The sequence below is a fragment of the Oncorhynchus masou genome, chromosome 32 (assembly GCF_036934945.1).
Source record: "Oncorhynchus masou masou isolate Uvic2021 chromosome 32, UVic_Omas_1.1, whole genome shotgun sequence".
Classification (NCBI taxonomy): domain Eukaryota; kingdom Metazoa; phylum Chordata; class Actinopteri; order Salmoniformes; family Salmonidae; genus Oncorhynchus; species Oncorhynchus masou.
The window spans coordinates 31,822,686-31,843,034 of NC_088243.1; the positions used below are offsets into that span (position 1 = coordinate 31,822,686).

The window sequence follows — 20,349 nt, forward strand, 5'->3', positions numbered from 1 at the left end:
TTGAGTAATTTCCATTGGGTAAATTAGGTATTTTTAATTGTGTGCTCAGTATTTAGTTTAAAGGAAAACTCCACCCAAAAACTATCTTTTGTTATTTGTTTCATTAGTCCATTGTTGATTTTGTCCCAAAATCAAGTTTTCAAGATATATAACTTTAAAAATACAGAAATAGAGCAGTTATGATGCCTTTTGTAAAAGTTAGCCGTGGTGTGGATATTTGTCTATACTGCAGGCCTATGATATGAAGGCAGCAGGCACTAGCGCTCCAACTGACTCTGACAGTTGAATTTAAGGCGAGGAAGAACATTTTAGGCCTACCAGAGTCCAATAAAATGCTTATCTTTATATATATATATCTCCTTCTGTCCCCCGATATATGTATAGCAAACGCAGTAGCCCATCTGACAAGAATAAAGAAATGCATGGTACTGTTATAGCATGTCGCCAGCATATCTCTATTTCTCTCTGGGGCTAGGACTAACCTGGCTTCTCTTCTTTTATATTCATTTTTTAAATATTAAAATCATACAGTGGATGCCTAATACTATAGGCCAATGCATGCATGGTCCTGTTGCATTTAGTGCTCAAATCTTTGACAGGCTATATAGCGTCAATGTTTTCTTTCTCACTTTTATCAAATGGAACCTTTTTTTATCCTCTAGATGGCAGTGTCAGACAGAAAATTATCCTGCTCATCTAAACAATCAGTTTCTTTAGTGTATTCTGAAATAGTTGTCAGAATGTCAGTCTCATGGGCCCCTTTAATTTTTATCTCATATTCATGTCCTCTTTACATGAAGCTGATGCTGCATCGTGACTCCTGTACTGAGTCATGGCTGCTGCCTGAAACAAATTATAGGGGTTCCTTGTGAAAATCAATAACCTTTTAAAACACACACGCTATATGTGTGTTGTTGGCAGTGTTATGAGTAACACACTATTATACCCCCAAGTCCAGCAAACCAGTAAAAACAGAAGAGCATCATATTTAATACAGCCTCTGCAGTATAAAAATAACCAATCAAGGGATAAGAGTCAAGTTGTTGTGAGATCCAGCACTTATGTGAGGTGTCTCATTCCTCCCATTCTAGAATGAAGAGATGGCCAGTCCAGGTCTCCTAATTGCCCAGTTCCAGACCCTGTCCCCTTTCAGTCAGCCTGATGGGGCAGAACCGGGTATCAGTGAATTGTATGAATTAATTTGTTTGCCTGGAAAGGTGAGCTGCCAGAGGTGCTCAATAATTCGGTGTTTGTAACAGACGTTGCCTCAGCAGGGGAACACGCAACACCACGGCTGACTGATACACACTGCCGAAACAAAAAGCAGGGTCTCATTGTTATGACTATAAAAGGATCTGTGGAAACTACAGCGTACCTTTGTTATCCCTCTAGTCTCAACTGTACTAGTTTGGCACAGAAAGAAACACTAAGTAGTTTTAACCTTGACTAATCTAGTTCCCGGTGATATTTGACCTTCTCAAATGAAATGGTTAGTTCAGTCTTTATCACTGGTTTTACCCTCTGAGTGATTGTTCACAGCATTTATCTGCTCTCTCTTTTATCCATTATTGATGGAGGTGTAACTGAGGATGCCAATTTGACTTCAAGGCTTATTAAACGTACACCTGATAATAGCTGTTATAAATGACGTGGGGGGGGGATCTAATGAACACTGGAGGAAGTCTGGATCACCTGTCAGGGAAACGCAGGTATTCTGATAAGTGTGGATGAACAGAGATGGCCAAGAGTTTCCACATGCTGTGATGTAGAGATGATAAGCCACCGAGTAATACAGTAAACTCAGTGCTTGACTTGGACTGAAATACAGTAGGTTCTGGTACTCATTTTGGGTGCCGGTACCTTTTATATTTAGGTGCAGGAGCTCCACAATACTTTTGAGCTTATACAGTATTCTATAAGAGGTGCAGGACCTCAAGCAGTAGAACATTTTAGGTGCCGGTACTCAGCTCCGGTAAGCTCTTTACTCAGTCAAGCACTGAGTAAACTCCTGATTAGGGCACATTGGAAAATTGGAAACCCACATGTGTTAGAATTTGGGACATGGATCTTTTTCTGGATAACAAAATTGTTAAATAAATGTATTTATAACCACTCCGATCTTTGGTTGCCCTCTCATCCCTTTCTCAGCTTTTATCACTCCGTAATTGACCTATGCACTCCTACCTGAGAGAGAAGGATAGCACACCTAGACACACACACACACACACACACACACACACACACACACACACACACACACACACACACACACACACACACACACACACACACACACACACACACACACACACACACACACACACACAGAGGCATATTTCATTACCATCCTCCACAGGCAGCAAGGGAGGGAGGGGGGGATAGAGAGACGAGTGCACATAGACAGACGGAGCAAGCAAGATAGATATGTAGGAGAGCTAGAGCAAGAAAAGAAGAAAAAGATCGAGCACACAAGAAAGACAGCAAGAGAGAGGGTGGGAGTGAGAGCACCAGAGACAGAGGGAGAGATAGAAAGAGAGAGAGACGGCTGTGTGTTTCCTCAGCTGTTTTACCCGAGGCCATGGCAGGCATGGCGTCGGAGCCAGTCACCCAGTCCAGGGTGATGTTCCAGTCCGCAGATAAAAAAGAGGAGCATACGCATCGCAAACTGGGCAAGCTGACCGTCAAATACAACCGCAAGGACCTGCAGAGGAGGCTGGATATTGAGGAGTGGATCGACAATCAGCTGCACCTGCTCTTCGACTATGAGGTAGGTCGTGCACGGCTGCTGCTGGCACAGCTAGGTCCCAGGGGCTGTGTGGGTAGATTTATTACTGCATTATCAGCCTTGTAGATACACATTATCTGACCCTCATATAAGGATGACTATACATCATATTACATTATTTATATCCTTTCTGAACATCTATCACTGAATGGACATACATACAGCATTCCAGAGTAACACAACATTATCTATCTAACATAAACATATTAATTGGCTAATACAATCACCCCTTTCCTTATTATAAATACTTATACACAGACAGTACTATAGTGGCATGCAGCATCTGTCCTCAAAAGATGAGAATCTACTCCCCTCTGTGACACTGGTTCAGACAGGGCAGCAAATCCCTGTTGTCTCTGGTCAGTTTGCAGTCTGAGACTTCTAAGAACTTGAGAGGTTTACTGCTTAGATCTAGGCAGTGAGGTTGTCTGCAGAACTGCTTATGGCCAGGATTGCACACCACAAAAGGAGGGACTGGGCATTACCATAATTGATTCCAAAGATTAGGGAGTGGGACCCCTGTGTGGAGATCGTAGGACCCCCCCGTGTCATCACTGCACTGCAATTTGGTGGGGGTAAATCCAATTATAATCAGAGGCTGCATCGATTTGATGGGAAGTCTCTGGGGATGCCATGGCAACAGAAGACTGGCTCCCTCGTGAAGAGGAAATGCACAGAGGAGTCAGAGGGATGTCTTCAGGAGCATGGGCATCCGCGTGATAATGGAGATCATATGACAACACGGCCTGTGTTTGAAGCTGGATTGGGGAAGAACGGGGTGGAAGAGGATGATGTTTCTCATTTACTTTCCTGACTGAGAAGGGAGTTGAGTTGGGGCAGTGAGTGACTTGAATGCCTCCAACCAAAAAATTATTCTCTACTGCCAAGAAACACTGCATATGGCATACTGATGCTGCAGGGCATGAGAGAGCATCACGTGTGAGGGGTGTCCTCATTAAAGTTCCTGAAAATAGCTACAAATGTAGGATCTTAATTTGATCACTCTTTTGTTGCTGATAATGTTCCTGCACAGCAGGAAATGCAAACTTGTAGTGTATTCCAGGTTTAAAAAGGCTTCTAAAGTTTGTAATGTTCACTTTCAAACGTTAGATTTGATTTGTCCTACCCAAAAATGTTTCAACACCTACAAAAAAGTCAATTAATTATAATACACATAATAATTCAACATTTCCTGTTGCTGCAGGATTCTCCTCTCGGCTCAGACTCCACATTTCCCTCAGAACAGGCCAGTGGACAGCCCGTGTGAGCTACTGTAAGCCTGGGTGATTTTAATAAAACCACTCTACTGTCAGATTGGACACACAACAATGGTTGGCATTTTGTAAGGATTGCATTACACCTGTCTCCTAAATATATTCCACTCAGCAGTGCAAATTTTTAGCGATCCCATTAACTGCTTATTTCTCTGGTAATATATGCAAAGATCCCTGAAAGGCGGTGGGTTGAAATGATGCCTGAATCTCAGAAATAAGAATAGAGGATTATGGTTAAAGAAGAATCTCTATGCTGCTTTACAAATGATGCAAGGTCAGTCTTGCCTGCTGCCTCAAAATCAAATCAAATAAATATGTTTAAATCAAATCAAATTTTATTTGTCACATGCTTCTTTAACAACAGGTAGGGTTTGATCTTAGTCCTGTATTTACACATTGCCTGTTTTATGGTTCGTCGGAGGTCATTGCGGGATTTCTTACAAGCGCAGTGGTGACCCGTCATTCAAAAAAAAAAAATAATTTGGTTAATAATGCCACATACAAACATAGGATCTTTTTTGCTTCTTGAGTAAGGCAGCTCCAAAATGCAGGTGTTTCAGTTTAGCTCAGTGCTTTCTGTGGTGGTGGGGCAGCCAGTGGAAAATACAGGGCGTAAGGGTTGGTAATGTTCTCTAGTTGCGCTGTGATTGGCTCAGTTTTCTGTCATTCATGGGGACACGACGTCACCGCAAAATCTACAGGGAGAGCTAAAAAATTGAAGCCCCTTGGGTGCTGCCTTATTGTAGATTTACATTAGAAGTGCCCATCCAAGAAGGCCCAAGGTCCTTGGCCACAGATAAAATTACGTCAAATCACATTACATCATCATAAATTAAGTTGACAATTTACTGGCAAATCCTTTTCAATCCTTGTCATAAAGAGAAAATTATACATAAAACGTTTCAGTGCTCTTTGACCATTGGACATAAATATTAGACAACAAGTTGGAAATTGCAAATTTAACAAAGCAATCACTAGCCTGCTATTCAGTGGAGAGGGTGTGTGGTCCAAGTCTGGGTTTAAGGGTCTCTTTTCCAAGCTTAAAAGGATAAACACCCGCATGAAACACCATGGGCCAGTAAAGGTTGAATACATTGGCCATAATGTCAATCCAGCATGACTTCTGCCGCGTTCAATACAACTGGAAAATCTCAGACTTGAGAGTTCAAGATAACTGGGAACTCAGACTGGGAAAATATGTTTTGAACAGTCATCCAACTCAGAATTCCAAGTTGAAAACTCAGGCCTCTTTCTAAAGCTCCAACCTGAAGATCACTGACGGCATGATTCAACCGTTTTATTTTCGAGTTTCCAGTTGTCTTGAAAGCACCTTAAATCCAGAGAATGCCAGACTTTGATGACAAAGTTTGATAACAAAATTTGCCCACAAAAAGGACCACAGCGCCACCTTCTTGTTCAAATGAGCACCTCACAACAAGGTGAGTCCAAAAATGTATTATATGCTGCTGCATAAATTATGTATTATTCCAGCAAGATATGTATACTGTAGCTAAGAAAGTAATATTAAGTGTATGTTGTGTAGTAAGCTATTAGTAGCCCAGGTGCCTCGACCTAATAGTTTGGTCCCTTTCCCCCTCATAATTTAGCCTACTGTTCTGACTTGGTGGTGCACATGTAGCATATAGCCTGTTTTAGAGAAATGTCACTATCAAATATTGTAAGAGCTTTCATTGTCTGCTTATATAATCCCTTTATTTATCCTACGGTTCTGACTTGGTGTACAGGGAGAATACTGTAAGAACAGTCCATGTTCTGAATTCTGTCGCTGTACATTTCAAAAGTGCTGAATACATAGTTATATTGACTACATCCGTCTTATCTCACTCATTGTCTTAATCGAAATTATGGATTGCCTCTTATCCGCTCATCGTTCCCTTATGCCATAGTTTGTACATCTCAATTGTCAGTAGAAACAACATTTGTTTAAGCAAGTCAGCCATATCAGCTATTTTTTTTAAAGGCAGTAAATGAGGCTAAATGAACTGTTTCGCTGCCAGACAAGGCTTCGCTGATAGCTAGGTATATTAGTGGTAAGGATTCACTCCATGGTGCTGAAAAGAAAATTCTGGAATGGCTTTATGTAGGTTCTAACAGTTTGTGGGCACCATTATAGTGCAATTAATGTATTGTTTATTGTGTTGCATTGTGTATCGGTCTTGCTGACATGCAGAAAATTGGGAGAGTTTTCCCCACCAAGATTTACATGCTAAAATCAGCACTGTATAACTTCCCGCTCCTTGAAAGCGGCAGCTCTAGCCTTTAGCTTAGTGCGGATGTTGCCCATAATCCATGGCTTCTTGGGATATGTACAGTACCAGTCAAAAGCTTTAGAACACCTAGTCATTCAAAGGTTTTTCTTTATTTTTACTATTTTCTACATTGTAGAATAATAGTGATGACATCAAAACTATAAAATAACACATATGGAATCATGTAGTACCCAAAAAAGTGTTAAACAAATCAAAATATATTTTATATTTGAGATTATTAAAATAGCCACCATTTGCCTCGATGACAGCTTTACATACTCTTGTCATTCTCTCAACCAACTTCATGTATAAACCTGGAATGCATTTCAATTAACAAGTGTGTCTTCTTAAAAGTTAATTTGAAGAAATTCTTTCCCTTTGAGCCAATCAGTTGTGTTTGAGCCAATCAGTTGTGTTGTGACAAGGTAGGGGTAGTATACAGAAGATAGCCCTATTTGGTAAAATACCAAGTCCATATTATGGCAAGAACAGCTCAAATAAGCAAAGAGAAATGACCGTCCATCATTACTTGAAGCCTTGTGTAGTCTTAACATTCTGTATACTCCCCTTGTCCTAAGGGTAAAAAGTGAACCTCCTTCACTAAACCCATAAAATAAAGCAGCTTAATTGAATTTTAAACCCCAAATATATTTTGCATGAAGAAACAACCTGTCATTCATCACAAACTTTGTGAATATCTGGGTTTTCCCTCTTCACAATGCAGAAAGACTGCATTTAAATCTGTGGACACCACTCGTTTTTATTTGAACACACCTGTCATACTTGTTTTCTTTACTAAAGTAGAGGTCTATTATTATTATTATTATTGCTAAAGGTACTGCATAGGTTTTTTTTAGCAAGAGATGGCACTTGTATAGCCTAAGAAAGTAGAAATGTGCAGAAAGTAGTTTTGAATGCATTTTATTGAAGGGAAACAATAACCGTCTTACTTTTTTGGCAACATAGTGATATATTCTTATATATACTGTAGAATGAGGAATTCAACAACAAAATACTAGTCTTCTCCCATTTTTTGAACCATTGCCCCCACCCACAAGGTGTATAAACAACAACAATAAATAAGAACATAATAAGATCATAGATACAAAACAAAAATGTGAACAACATGAATCAATCAACTCTAATTAGCACATGTAGGACTATTGGCATCTCCTCCTCTTGCCTGCCCCAGCTGCAGCCTCAGGTGGATCAGGACAAGATGCGGGCCCCTGAACAGCTTTCACAAGCGCTGCAGAGGCTGCTGTGCGGGGGAGGCGCTCCCTTCTTTGAATGTGTGGGGTTACAAGTGCCTTTCCCAGCTGCTCCAGGAACACCTTCCTCTTGTTCCGCTTATCAGGCATCGAGGTAGGGTGGATATTCTAACTCAGGCGAGCAGAACCCAGTTAGAATATGGTTCCAGAACTATTTATAATTTGCATAGGGTTTGATATTATTGTCATACTATTATCATTATAATTATGTACAGTAGATATTTTACATTTTAGTCATTTAGCAGACACTCACTTACAGTAGTGAGTGCATACATTTTCTTTCTGGTCTCCCGTGGGAATCAAACCCACAACCCCAGCATAGCAAGCTCAACTAAGCTACTCAGGACATGTCATCAGTACGCTAATAGTAGACTAGTAGACAGTGTCACCAATGTTATGGTGTTTGAGTTCTTGACTGTACTAATTTGTCTGTGGGATTCCCTGAGAGAGAAGGCCCTTTATGGATGTTGCACGTAATGGGATACATGCATGATTGATGGAATGATAACAGATACAGTAGCAGTAGTAGCAACTCCTTTGTCATTGTGGTTATGGGGCCTGCCATATGAAACAGGCCTGTTGTCTGGTAGGTACAGTCTTTGTGGGTTTGTACTCCTGTATGGATAAAACAGTATGACTAGGGCAAGCAGAGTTTCCTGGACAGGTCACGCAGTCAAGAAAAAACTCCTGCCCTAAGTATGGCCTATCTCTTTATAGGATTTGAGGTGCTCATGTCTTAATGTCATATTTCAGTGGTGACTAGACAAACTCCAGTCTATCTGAGAAGGATAAGTTGTTTGGTAGACACCACCCATTGGTGTGGCAGGAGGAGACATGGTTGGTCCATGTGCGTTGACTAATGGGATGAATTTTGCATGAACTCAGGGGAATGCAGGTTAGGCTGTGGTTGGATACTCTGACTCTTCCGTGTGGAAGTATTTAGTGGTCAGCCCCCTGTGTCAAGAGCTGAATTATTTAGTGACATCTCTAATTTATACAAGTAGCTTATTGGTTGGGTATTGAGTGGCAGTGGCACTGGCACTGGACCACGTTGATGACTTCACACCTTTTAGGAAAATAGTCTCAAATCGTAGAGGTGTGAAAAAACACTAAGAGTAGGAAAAACTTCAAAATTAACAGAAAATATCCTTACTCAATAGAAATATACTTCAGACTGCAGTTATGTCATTATCTGTTGATGTGCCCTTGAGCAAGGCACTTAAGCCTAATAGCTCCTGTAAAGGGATATGAGCATCTGCTAAATTACTAAAATGTAAATGTAATTATTAATTTACAAATGTAAAGCAATATGGCTCTCGTTTCAATGGATATAGTACTAAAAGCGTGATGCCTCTAACTTGTTACAGCCATTAGCCTCCTCACGATGCAGATGATCTCAGATAAATGTCATGCGCATGACCTGTGACCCCTCTGTTATGGTATGTTTTGATTGGTCGACAGCTCTTACAGGAAAAAAATGTAATGAGTAATGAATGTAGACGACTATCAGTCTTGTCTGACTTTCACGTCAGCCTCTTTTCAAAACAACATGGTTTTGTGGGAAAGGTTTCCTTTACGTCTCTGATTAGTATCAACTACACTGAACAAGAATATAAACGCAACAATTTCAAAGATTTTACTGAGTTACAGTTCATATAAGGAAATTAGTCAATTTAAATAAATTCAATACGCCCTAATCTATGGATTTTGAAGACTGGGAAGACAGATATGCATCAGTTGATACATAAAACAAGTAGGGGCATTGATCAGAAAACGAGTCAGTATTTGGTGTGACCACCATTTATTCATAACATTGACATCAGCAAACCACACGACGCCATGCACGCTGCCTGACATCTGCCAGGTATAATTGAAACCAGGATTCATCCGTGAAGAGCACACTTCTCCAGCGTGCCAGTGACCATCGAAGGTAAGCATTTGCCCACTGAAGTCGGTTACGATGCCAATCTGCAGTCAGGTCAAGACCCTGGTGAGGACGATGAGATGAGATTCCCCGAGACGGTTTCTGACAGTTTGTGCAGAAACTCTTCGGTTGTGCAAACCCACAGTTTCATCAGCGGCCCGGGTGGTGGTCTCAGACGATATCGCAGGTGAAGAAGCCAGCTGTGGAGGTCCTAGGCTGGTGTGGTTACATGTGGTCTGTGGTCGTTTGGCTGGTTGGATGCACTGCCAAATTCTCTAAAACGACATTGGAGGTGGCTTATGGTATAGAAATTAATATTTAATTCTCTGGCAAAAGCTCTGGTGGAAATTTCTGCAATCCCCATGCCAATTGCACGCTCCCTCAAAACTTCAGACATCTGTGGTATTGTGTTGTGTGACAAAACTGCACATTTTAGAGTGGCCTTTTAATTGTGTAATGATCATGCTGTTTAATCAGCTACTTGATATGCCACACCTGTCAGATGGTTGGATTATCTTGGTAAAGGAGAAATGCTCACTAACAGGGATGTAAACAAATGTGCGCACAAAATGTGAGAGAAATAAGCTATTTGTGCATATGGAAAATTACTGGAAACGTTTATTTAATCTCATGAAACATTTATAACGTTTATATTTTTGTTCAGTATAATAAGACTGATTGGTTTAGGAACATCGGTTTGTTATGTGGTCAGAGTGTTTTAGGAATCCAAGCCAAGTGGAGAATGTAGCTTCTCTATCATACTGCATAATCACCATGTACTTATTGTAAATACATCAATCTACAATACCTCAGCAGTTGGCTGCTATGATATGATTTCTGTCTTGTCATGTCAATGTTGAATATAAATGGTTATGAACCCCAAATTCCAATCAAATTTCAATTGAACTCTACCTAAAGGCAATGTAGTTTTAGGCTCTGCCCGCATGGATACAACTGTTCCCTTGGATACAGGAGCATCTTATCCTAACAAAATCCCTCAACATAAAATGGTTAATTAAGATTGCAGTTCTAATCCATGTTGCAGTTAAAAAAATGATGCTTTTCTAAAGAACCACTTTCATATTCATGTGTTAAAAAAATGAATGCCAACATTAATTTTAATGTCGGACTAGTTTCTCTAACTTCAAAAGTGCTGTCGAGACATTTTCAGTCCCAGATACATTTTTTAAAATAAAATAAAATCACACAAATGAAAAGCATTCAACCTCACACAATATAAACATTGAAGAGCTACTACAAAGGGTAACAAAGGCTTTACCATGACAATAACAAATGCATACACTTTTTCTCCCACTGAATTTTAGAAACTTTCATTGATATTCTGTGGTGCTGTGCATTGCCCTGCAGTCTTAAGCCATAGTCAGACAGAGAGAGGATCACTGGATCAGTGGTTTGCTGGCCCAGCACAGCCCAGCAGGGCCCTGCTCCCGTGGAATAATGCCAATATGCAGAATCCCAAACAGTCAGACCTGGCATCATTTATCAATTAGAGGGACACACAGGGGCCTCTGGACTGGGCTGTTGATCGCTTCCGTTCCCCCACTCAGCACAAGACTCATTGATTAGTGCTCTCCTCATCCAGACATCTGCCATCTTCAACAGACCTGCCATTAAACCCCCAACTGGAAAATTCTCTTTTTAAGGGCTTTTCAAATCTAAAATTACACCTGCTGACTCCAGATATTTCCCAGCTCAGTCTTCCATGGCCAGAAGTGAGCCATCATCGTATCCTGTCAGTAAATGGTATTCAAAGGGCAATATCAGCCAGTATATAGATGGATTACTATTACCTTAGTATTTGTTTTAGATTAGCGGAGTCATTTTGGTGTGGATGTGGTTTTGCAATGTTTCTCAAAGATGGCAGACACTCATCTATATCTAGGGGCTGTAACTGACATTGGTAGGAGTTAATTGGATTCATTTTAAATCTGTTAACACAGTCTACTAAATTCATTAGATAATTAGATTTCCAGGTAAGTGTCAGTTTACAACAAATGTCCACATATCACACAGTAAGGGGTTATTCTTAAACACACCCAGAATATTTACCCCAGGTCTAGATATATTTACCCCAGGTCTAATCTGCACAGGATATTTGCCATATGAAGAAATTAGCCCAGAATAAGGAAGCAGAAACACCGCTAATTTCATATTGTTACTTACTCTAATGGTTGAGCAAAATGCCAGCGGAGAAAATCATATGTGAAATCAGATGGAAGTTGCCTTTCCTCCTGCCCCTGGTCATAATATGTAAATTAATTAGTCCATAATTTATGGGTTTCACTTGACTGGGAATACAGATATACCTTTAAAAAAAGGTAGGGGCGTGGATCAGAAAACCAGTCAGCATCTGGTCTGGCCACCATTTGCCTCACGCAGCGCGACACGTCTCCTTCGCCTAGAGTTGACCAGGCTGTTGATTGTGGCCTGTGGAATGTTGTCCCACTCCTCATCAATGCGGGTTATTGTCAGGAAATAGAACACGCTGTTGTACACGTCGATCCAGAGCATCCCAAACATGTTCAACGGGTGATATGTCTGGTGAGTATGAAGGCCATGAAAGAACTGGAACATTTTCAGTTTCCAGGAATTGTGCACAGATCCTTGCGACATGGGGCCGTGCATTATCATGCTGAAACATGAGGTGATGGCGGTGGATGAATGGCACGACAATGGGCCTCAGCATCTCGTTCAAATTTCCAGCGATAAAATGCATTGTGTTTGTTGTCCGTAGCTTATGCCTGCCCATAACATTACCCCACTGCCACCATGGGGCACTCTGTTCACAACGTTGACATAAGCAATCCACTCGCTCACACAACGCCATCTGCCAGTGTCACGTCCTGATCTTAGTTCCTTTATATGTTTCTATTTTAGGTTGGTTAGGGCATGAGTTGGGGCGGGCATTCTATGGTTTGTTATTGTGTTTATATTTCTATGCGTTTGGCCTGGTATGTTTCTCAATCTCAATCGTTGTCTCTGATTGAGAACCATACTTAGGTAGCCTGTTTTCCCACTCTTGTTGGTGGGTGGTTATTTCCCGTTTCAGTGTTTTTCACCATTCCGGACTGTTTCGGTTTTTCTTTATTCACTTGTTCGCTTGTTTTCCGTGTTCAGTGTAATAAATATGACGAACACTTACCACGCTGCATATTGGTCCGATATTTCCTACTCCTCCTCAGAAGAGAAAGACGACAACCGTTACAGAACCACCTACCACAAGTGGACCAAGCAGCGTGGTAACCAGGAGCAGAGGGTTCTGGACTCCTGGACTTGGGAGGAGATTTTGGACGCAGGCTGGGGAATATCGCTGTCCCAGGGAAGAGCTGGAGGCAGCTAAAGCCGAGCGGCGGCGTTATGAGGAGTTAGCACGGCAGCGCAACAGGGACGGGAGGCAGCCTCAAACATTTCTTGGGGGGTGGCATACGGGGAGTGTGGCTAAGTCAGGTAGGAGACCTGAGCCACTTGCCTGGCTATGGGGAGTATCCAGCCAGGACAGGTTGTGCAGGCTCGGTGCTCGAGACCTCCAGTGCGCCTCAAAGGTCCGGTCCATCCGATGCCTCCTCCACACACCAGGCCTCCGGTGGCAGCCCCATGCACCAGGCTGTCTCTCTGTCTCCTCGCTCCAGGTGCTCCCTCCTGTCCAGCGCTTCCAGAGTCTCCCTCCTGTCCAGCGCTTCCAGAGTCTCCCTCCTGTCCAGCGCTTCCAGAGTCTCCCTCCTGTCCAGCGCTTCCAGAGTCACCCTCCTGTCCAGCGCTTCCAGAGTCTCCCTCCTGTCCAGCGCTTCCAGAGTCTCCCTCCTGTCCAGCGCTTCCAGAGTCTCCCTCCTGTCCAGCGCTTCCAGAGTCACCCTCCTGTCCAGCGCTTCCAGAGTCACCCTCCTGTCCAGCGCTTCCAGAGTCACCCTCCTGTCCAGCGCTTCCAGAGTCTCCCTCCTGTCCAGCGCTTCCAGAGTCTCCCTCCTGTCCAGCGCTTCCAGAGTCTCCCTCCTGTCCAGCGCTTCCAGAGTCACCCTCCTGTCCAGCGCTTCCAGAGTCACCCTCCTGTCCAGCGCTTCCAGAGTCACCCTCCTGTCCAGCGCTTCCAGAGCCGCCCGTCAGTCAGGAGCTGCCGGAGCCGCCCTTCAGTCAGGAGCTGCCGGAGCCGCCCTTCAGTCAGGAGCTGCCGAAGCCGCCCGTCAGTCAGGAGCTGCCGGAGCCGCCCGTCAGTCAGGAGCTGCCGGAGCCATACGTTAGACATACATTATTGTTCTAGTGGTACAACATGCTTGATGCATCAGCAATGCCTTTAAGACTTGATACTCTAAGACTCATTTTCTTTGGTACGGTTAAGTGAAATATGTTCAAACATATTTAAAAAGGCATATTTTAAGGTGGCACGGAGCCTGCAGTCACAGTTCATCTATGTTTGCATGGTGGGTAAAAGAACAACGTAACTGTGTCTCTGATCCCTTTCTTTCTCTCCTTCTCTCTCTCTGTCCAGGAGGAGGAGATCACAGAGTTAGAGATTGACATAGATGAGCTGCTGGAGCTATCTGACACGGAGCAGAGATCCAGACTGCAGGTGATTACTGGCAGGATGTCCTGAGAGGAGGTCAGGTTAAAGGTGTAAAAAAATCTATGTACACTATGTTACCATACCATATTTTACGGTATCCAATACAGTTACTGTAATCTTTTTTACCTGTGTTATTACGGTAACTTTCAGGCCTGTAAGTTAGTGCAATAGTGTAATAATATTATGGGAATTGTAACAAATTAATGAATTAATAATTGGATTAATTAATTAATGAAATTCATTCAGTGTAGATGAGGTTTGTATTTTACTGCAAGGATTGGTGCAAGCATGTTGGCTAGGTAATTTGCTCACATATTACAGCATATCGATGAATTACAGTGTAGAAGAAGCTTTTGTTAAAACCTCTAGAAGTGCAAGTGGAAAAATACAACATTTTGGTATTTTATATCTTACTTTGTTTTCTTTTTTTATTCAGCGGAACCCTTTGAGACCAGGGTCTCATTTACAGTGGTGCCCCAAGGACAACAATACAATACATTTTAAATTAAAATGTTTAATGAACTTATAGAATCAACACTATAGAATCAAACACCACGATTATTATTAAAACAATTATTTACATTCAATCCAAACAGTTGCAATTCTCAAAAAATATACTCAACATTAAAGTCCTAAACTGCCCTAGAGACACCAGAGAGTCAAGATGTAGGGAGTTTTGTAGGCTATTCCAAAAATGGGGGGTGCTAAAACTGAAGGTGGATCTACCTAGATCGGTATGTACTAATGGAACCTCAAGAGTTAAATGGTTAACTTTCAAGGTTCCACAAGTATATACCAATCTAGGTAAATCCATCTGGAACAGGTTTGGTGTCCCATATTTTCTTTTAACAGTGAAGTGAGGTAGGTGGAAGCTTGCCAAACCCATAATGATGTGCGGTTACAGTAATGTACTATTAAATCAAAGTTTCTTTGGAATAAATGGTATCATTTACTGTTTACGCATAAAATCACCCAGAGTGAATTGCCATTACTGTAAATAATTAATAAGGTACTATACTGTTAGTTTTATTGTATAATATTGTCAAAACAATGTTATAACAGGCAATACCTGCTCTGCTCCGTTCAGAATCACTAAAAGGAGCAGACAAAGTGATCCAATTTCGCCTTTGCATGGAACCCATTTGCCAGACAATTCTTCAATCGAGCAAATAATACCAATTTCCCTGAAATCTACTGATCATTACATCTATTTTTTTTTACTATACCTAGATAATATATCTCAATCACTCCCAAATGTATTGAAGATCAAAGATAAATTCAGCTTAATCTCAAGATATAAAATGAATCTAACCAAATCAGCCCTACTGCCTCTCAAGACCCCGATGGATGAGTTTCTCTACTTATGGAATCCCAATCGTTTACCATTTTAAATATTTGGGAGTAGATATTTTTCCTTCCTTAGATAAAACCTTTGCCATAAACTTTAACAGAACGCTTAAAATTAATTCAATCCGACCTCAGTAGATGGAATAATATCCCAGTTGCCTTAACCGGCAGAATATCTATTGCTAAAATGAATACCATATTGCCACGGCTGAATTTCTGTAGTTCAATGCTTCACATGGCTCCCCCTTCTGGTTATTGGGATAAAATTCATCGTGTGTTTTCAAAATGTATATGGCAAGGTAAACGATCCCGGATCAAATGAACAAATGTACAAAGAGGGAAAGACGTAGGAGGACTATCCATACCAAACTTTTAAATTGTATTTTCAGACACTAGCATTTTACTCAAACCTAAATTGGTTTAGACATTATGCCCCTTGGCGTAGTATGGAGCAAAATATGGTGTCTTCTATTGCCCTGGAAGAGGTGGTCTTCACTGATATATCCCTGAAACAATTTAAACTACACTGTGGTCCTATTATTGCTCACTCTATTTGTATTTGCCACAAAATGTACAAACAAAATAGCATGCGCATACTCCATATTTCCTTAACACCTTGCGATCTGGAGCGCGGCCTTTTACGTCCCCCCAATAGTCCAAAAGTGGAATCTGTACCCTTGCCGATATCATGGACAGTAATGGTTTGAGAACATTCCAAGATTTGAAAGATACATACACATTACCAGACAAATCATTCTATGCTAGCCTATGGAGTCCCTTGGAAAACCAAACTACCGAAACATCCAATGATGGGATTTGTAAATAAATTATCTGGGCTCCCGAAAGGACTGATCTCTATAATACGCAGTGCCTTCGGAAAGTATTCAAACCCCTTGACTTTTCCACATTTTGTTACGCTATAGCCTTAATTTGAAATGGATTCAATAATAAGAATCCTCATCAATCTACACACAATACTTATTATTGACAAAGCAAAAACAGGTATTTAGAATGTTTTGCAAATGTATTAAAAATAAAAAAACAAAATACCTTATTTACATAACTATTCAGACCCTTTGCTATGAAACTCGAAATCGAGCTCAGGTGCATCCTGTTTCCATTGATCGTCCTTGAGATATTTCTAGGACTTGATTGGAGTCCACCTGTGGTAAGTTCAATTGATTGGACATGATTTGGAAAAGCACACACCTGTCTATATAAGGTCCCACAGTTGACAGTGCATGTCAGAGCAAAAACCAAGCCATGAGGTTGAAGGAATTGTCCGTAGAAATCCGACCGAGGCACAGCTCTAGGGAAGGGTACCAAAACATTTCTGCAGCATTGAAGGTCCCCAAGAACACAGTGGCCTCCATCAATCCTAAATGGAAGAACTTTGGAACCACCAAGACTCTTCCGAGAGCTGGCCACCCGGCCAAACTGAGCAATCAGGGGAGAAGGGCCTTGGTCAGAGAGGTGACCAAGATCCCGGTGGTCACTCTGACAGAGCTCCAGAGTTCCTCTGTGGAGATGGGAGAACCTTCCAGAAGGACAGCCATCTCTGCAGTACTCCACCAATCAGGGCCTTTATGGTAGAGTGGCCAGACGAAAACCATTCCTCAGTAAAAGGCACATGACAGCCCGTTTGGAGTTTGCTAAGAGGCAGCTAAAGGACTCTCAGACCATGAGAAACCAAATTTCCTGGTCCGATGAAACCAAAATTGAACTCTTTGGCCTGAATGCCAAGAATCACATCTGGAGGAAACCTGGCACCATTCCTACAGTGAAGCATGGTGGTGGCAGCATCATGCGTTGGGGATGTTTTTCAGCAGCAGGGACTGGGAGACTAGTCAGGATCGAGGGAAAGCTGAACATAGCAAGTACAGAGAGATCCTTGATGAAAACCTGCTCCAGAGCACTCAGGACCTCAGACTGGGACGAAGGTTAACCTTACAACAAGATAACTACCCTAAGCACACAACCAAGACAACGCAGGAGTGGCTTCGGGACAAGTCTCAATGTCCTTAAGTGGCCCAGCCAGAGCCCAAACTTGAACCCAATCAAACATCTCTGGAGAGACATGAAAATAGCTGTGCAGCAACAATCCCCATCCAACCTGACAGAGCTTGAGAGGATCTGCAGAGATGAATGGGAGAAACTCCTCATATACAGGTGTGCAAAGCTGTAGCGTCATACCCAAGAAGCCCCGAGGCTGTAATCGCAGCCAAAGGTGCTTCAACAATGTAAGGGGTCTGAATACTTATGTAAATGTGATAGTTGCAAAATTTCAAAAAATATATTTTTGTTTTGTCATTATGGGGTATTGTGTGTAGATTGAGGGGGAAAACTATTTCACCAGTTTTAGAATAAGTCTATAACGTAATAAAATGTGGAAACTGTCAAGTGGTCTGAATACTTTCCGAATGCACTGTATGAACAACTTTTGGAAAGCTCATATTCTGAGCTAGCCGTTAAAATAGTATGATCCACAGATCTAATTGAATCTGAACAAACCATTAACTGGAACAGATTATGAAAAAATATAACCTTGGAATCCCTTAATTTGAACCATCAATTTATACATTTTAAGTTTGCTCACAGACTGTAACATTAATTTAACATCAAGGAAACATTTTACGATGAAATTGGCCCCAACTCCCTACTGTTCACCGTGTCCCCTAAATCAGGTAGGCATATTTCTCCATATGATATGGGAGTTTCCTGCAGTTAAATGCTTCTGGGGCAAATATGGAAAATGTGTTTAGAAGTGCATGAATGTAAATATTCAATGCTTTACATATATTATGTTACTTAACGATGATAGCTCCTTGAATCTCTCAATCAATCAAAGACAATTCATGCTTGCACTGCTGCAAAAAAACAAACATGTTGGCTCTTAGATGGCATCACTTCACTCTTTCCCAATGTGCCAGTGAATACAGTTACTATTAGAAGTTACAACATAATTATCAACAGTGAGAATGAAGGATGCTGGTCAAGGAACAATTGAAGCCTGGACAAATATACTTGACTCTGTAAGAATAATCGCAGCTAAAGCCCAAAACATACAAATAAACAATCCATAAATCCCAACACATAGAGATAATAAATATATATATAATGTGCAACCCTAGTTGCTAGGGGGGTAGGAAACATGGTTTCCATTAGTTGGGGGTGTTGGATGGAGACTTGCTGGCTTGGTGGGTTTGGGTTAATGGGATGGGAGGTTGGAAGCCCACTTATTTTTTGTTTTGGTTTCCTGTTTATACTGGATGTATTATCACTTCAACTGTATGTATTTCTTGCTGTTGACTTTCTTTTGAGTGGCAGCCTACAGGTACATGTTTCATAAATGTATAATTTGAAGTGTATAATGTACCCCCAACAAATACACATTTGGTCAACAATGAAAACAACAATAACGTTTTACAGTATAGTTATAAAAGATGAGAGTTATCACAGTAACTTTTGAGCCATATAAAACAAGCTCATTAAGAGACACAAACAGGGAGAACATAGATATTTTCCAGCCAAGGTTTCACTGTAAGCTATACCTTCACAAATGCTAAGCCTTGTCTAACAGAGAGCAAGCCATGGAAAATTGACATCTCTTCAGAAGCCATTTTGTGGGTCACAGTACGAGGCAATACTTACACTTCAGCTATGCCCTTGTTTATACTTCACACATACACCAGGGCATATTTAACAAAGTAGGGTAATTGCTTTACAAGCGCTTGACCCCAGTTGGTGTCCTTTCGCAATGTTAGACGTGAAAGAGCAATGTCCACTTCAGTTACTGAGGCCATGTTTGTTTCTGTACATTTACAGGAGTTACTGCAAGAATGTGAGAAGCCAAAAGAGGTGAGACACAACCATCAACTATTATAGCCTCGTCATGTACCGAAAAAATGAATCATCAAATTACACTTATTGTACATTTACTCTCTACAAATAAATACTTGCAATTCAATGGTCCACTGCTCAGTCTCAGAACGAGTTTAACCATCAACTGCTGGTACGGGTAGTGTTAACTCATTCTCTTCCTCCCTTTCAGGACTTTATCAATGGGCTGCTTTATCGGATGAAGGGCCTACGCAAAATGTCAGGGCCCCTGAAGAAATAATAATAGGTCAAATCAAGAATCGAAACAATGTGAAGCACCCCAGACTCCGCGACCCACCCCGTCATTACCTGATATTTTGGATGTCTCTCTGTGCAGTTGCATGTTAATGGGACCTTCTCTCTGCACACATGGGTCAATGTTGGTCTGTAAAGAGAACAGTGGGTTTTGATTGGTGTTTTATAGAACATTATTTATGGACAGTTTAAACATTTAAGATTCCCCTCAATTAAAATAATGCACCAGTAGTAAAATGTATTGTCTATTACTCACATGGAATATTTGTGTCAGACTGTAAATTTTTTGCTTGCCTACTTATGTACATATATTTTTGTTCTGATAAGTGTCTGTCAATAAAAGCAACATTTTTTGAGACAAGGCTCTGGATGTATACCTACTGTGTATGGATGATATGTCATTTCATAGAAGGATAAAGCCAGTCAGTGTATATAAACATCAAAATAGTGGCCGATAGATCGCTGGTTCGGGTCCCTGTTTTTACTTGGTGGCGGATCTGTCAACGTGTCCTTGGTCAGGGCACTTGACCATGGTTGTTCCGGTGGGTCGCTCTGGATTGGAGTCTGTTAGATGACAATGTAATGTAAATGTTGACCGGCTTCACTGAAGGTAGATTGTATGTTTTAATATCCCAAAAACAGTACTATTCTAAAAGCTACATGCTTCACACTGGAGACACTGTACAAGAAGAGAGGAAGAGATTGAAAATTTGATGCCAGCAGAAGTAGGGCAGAGAGAATGGCAGCCCCAAGGCAGTTGTTAGG

The 20,349-nt window shown here is 41.4% G+C and overlaps 1 protein-coding gene across 1 annotated transcript; it reads left to right on the forward strand.

Annotated features, from left to right (window-relative positions):
* The first annotated feature begins 2,377 nt into the window (after window positions 1-2,377).
* LOC135526970 (protein phosphatase 1 regulatory subunit 14B-like) lies at window positions 2,378-19,934 on the forward strand. The gene is made up of 4 exons (XM_064955641.1): window positions 2,378-2,767; window positions 14,029-14,109; window positions 19,276-19,308; window positions 19,502-19,934. The coding sequence occupies exons 1-4, from the start codon at window positions 2,579-2,581 to the stop codon at window positions 19,568-19,570; spliced, it is 372 nt and encodes a 123-aa protein (XP_064811713.1). The 5' UTR covers window positions 2,378-2,578; the 3' UTR covers window positions 19,571-19,934.
* Window positions 19,935-20,349: the final 415 nt, after the last annotated feature.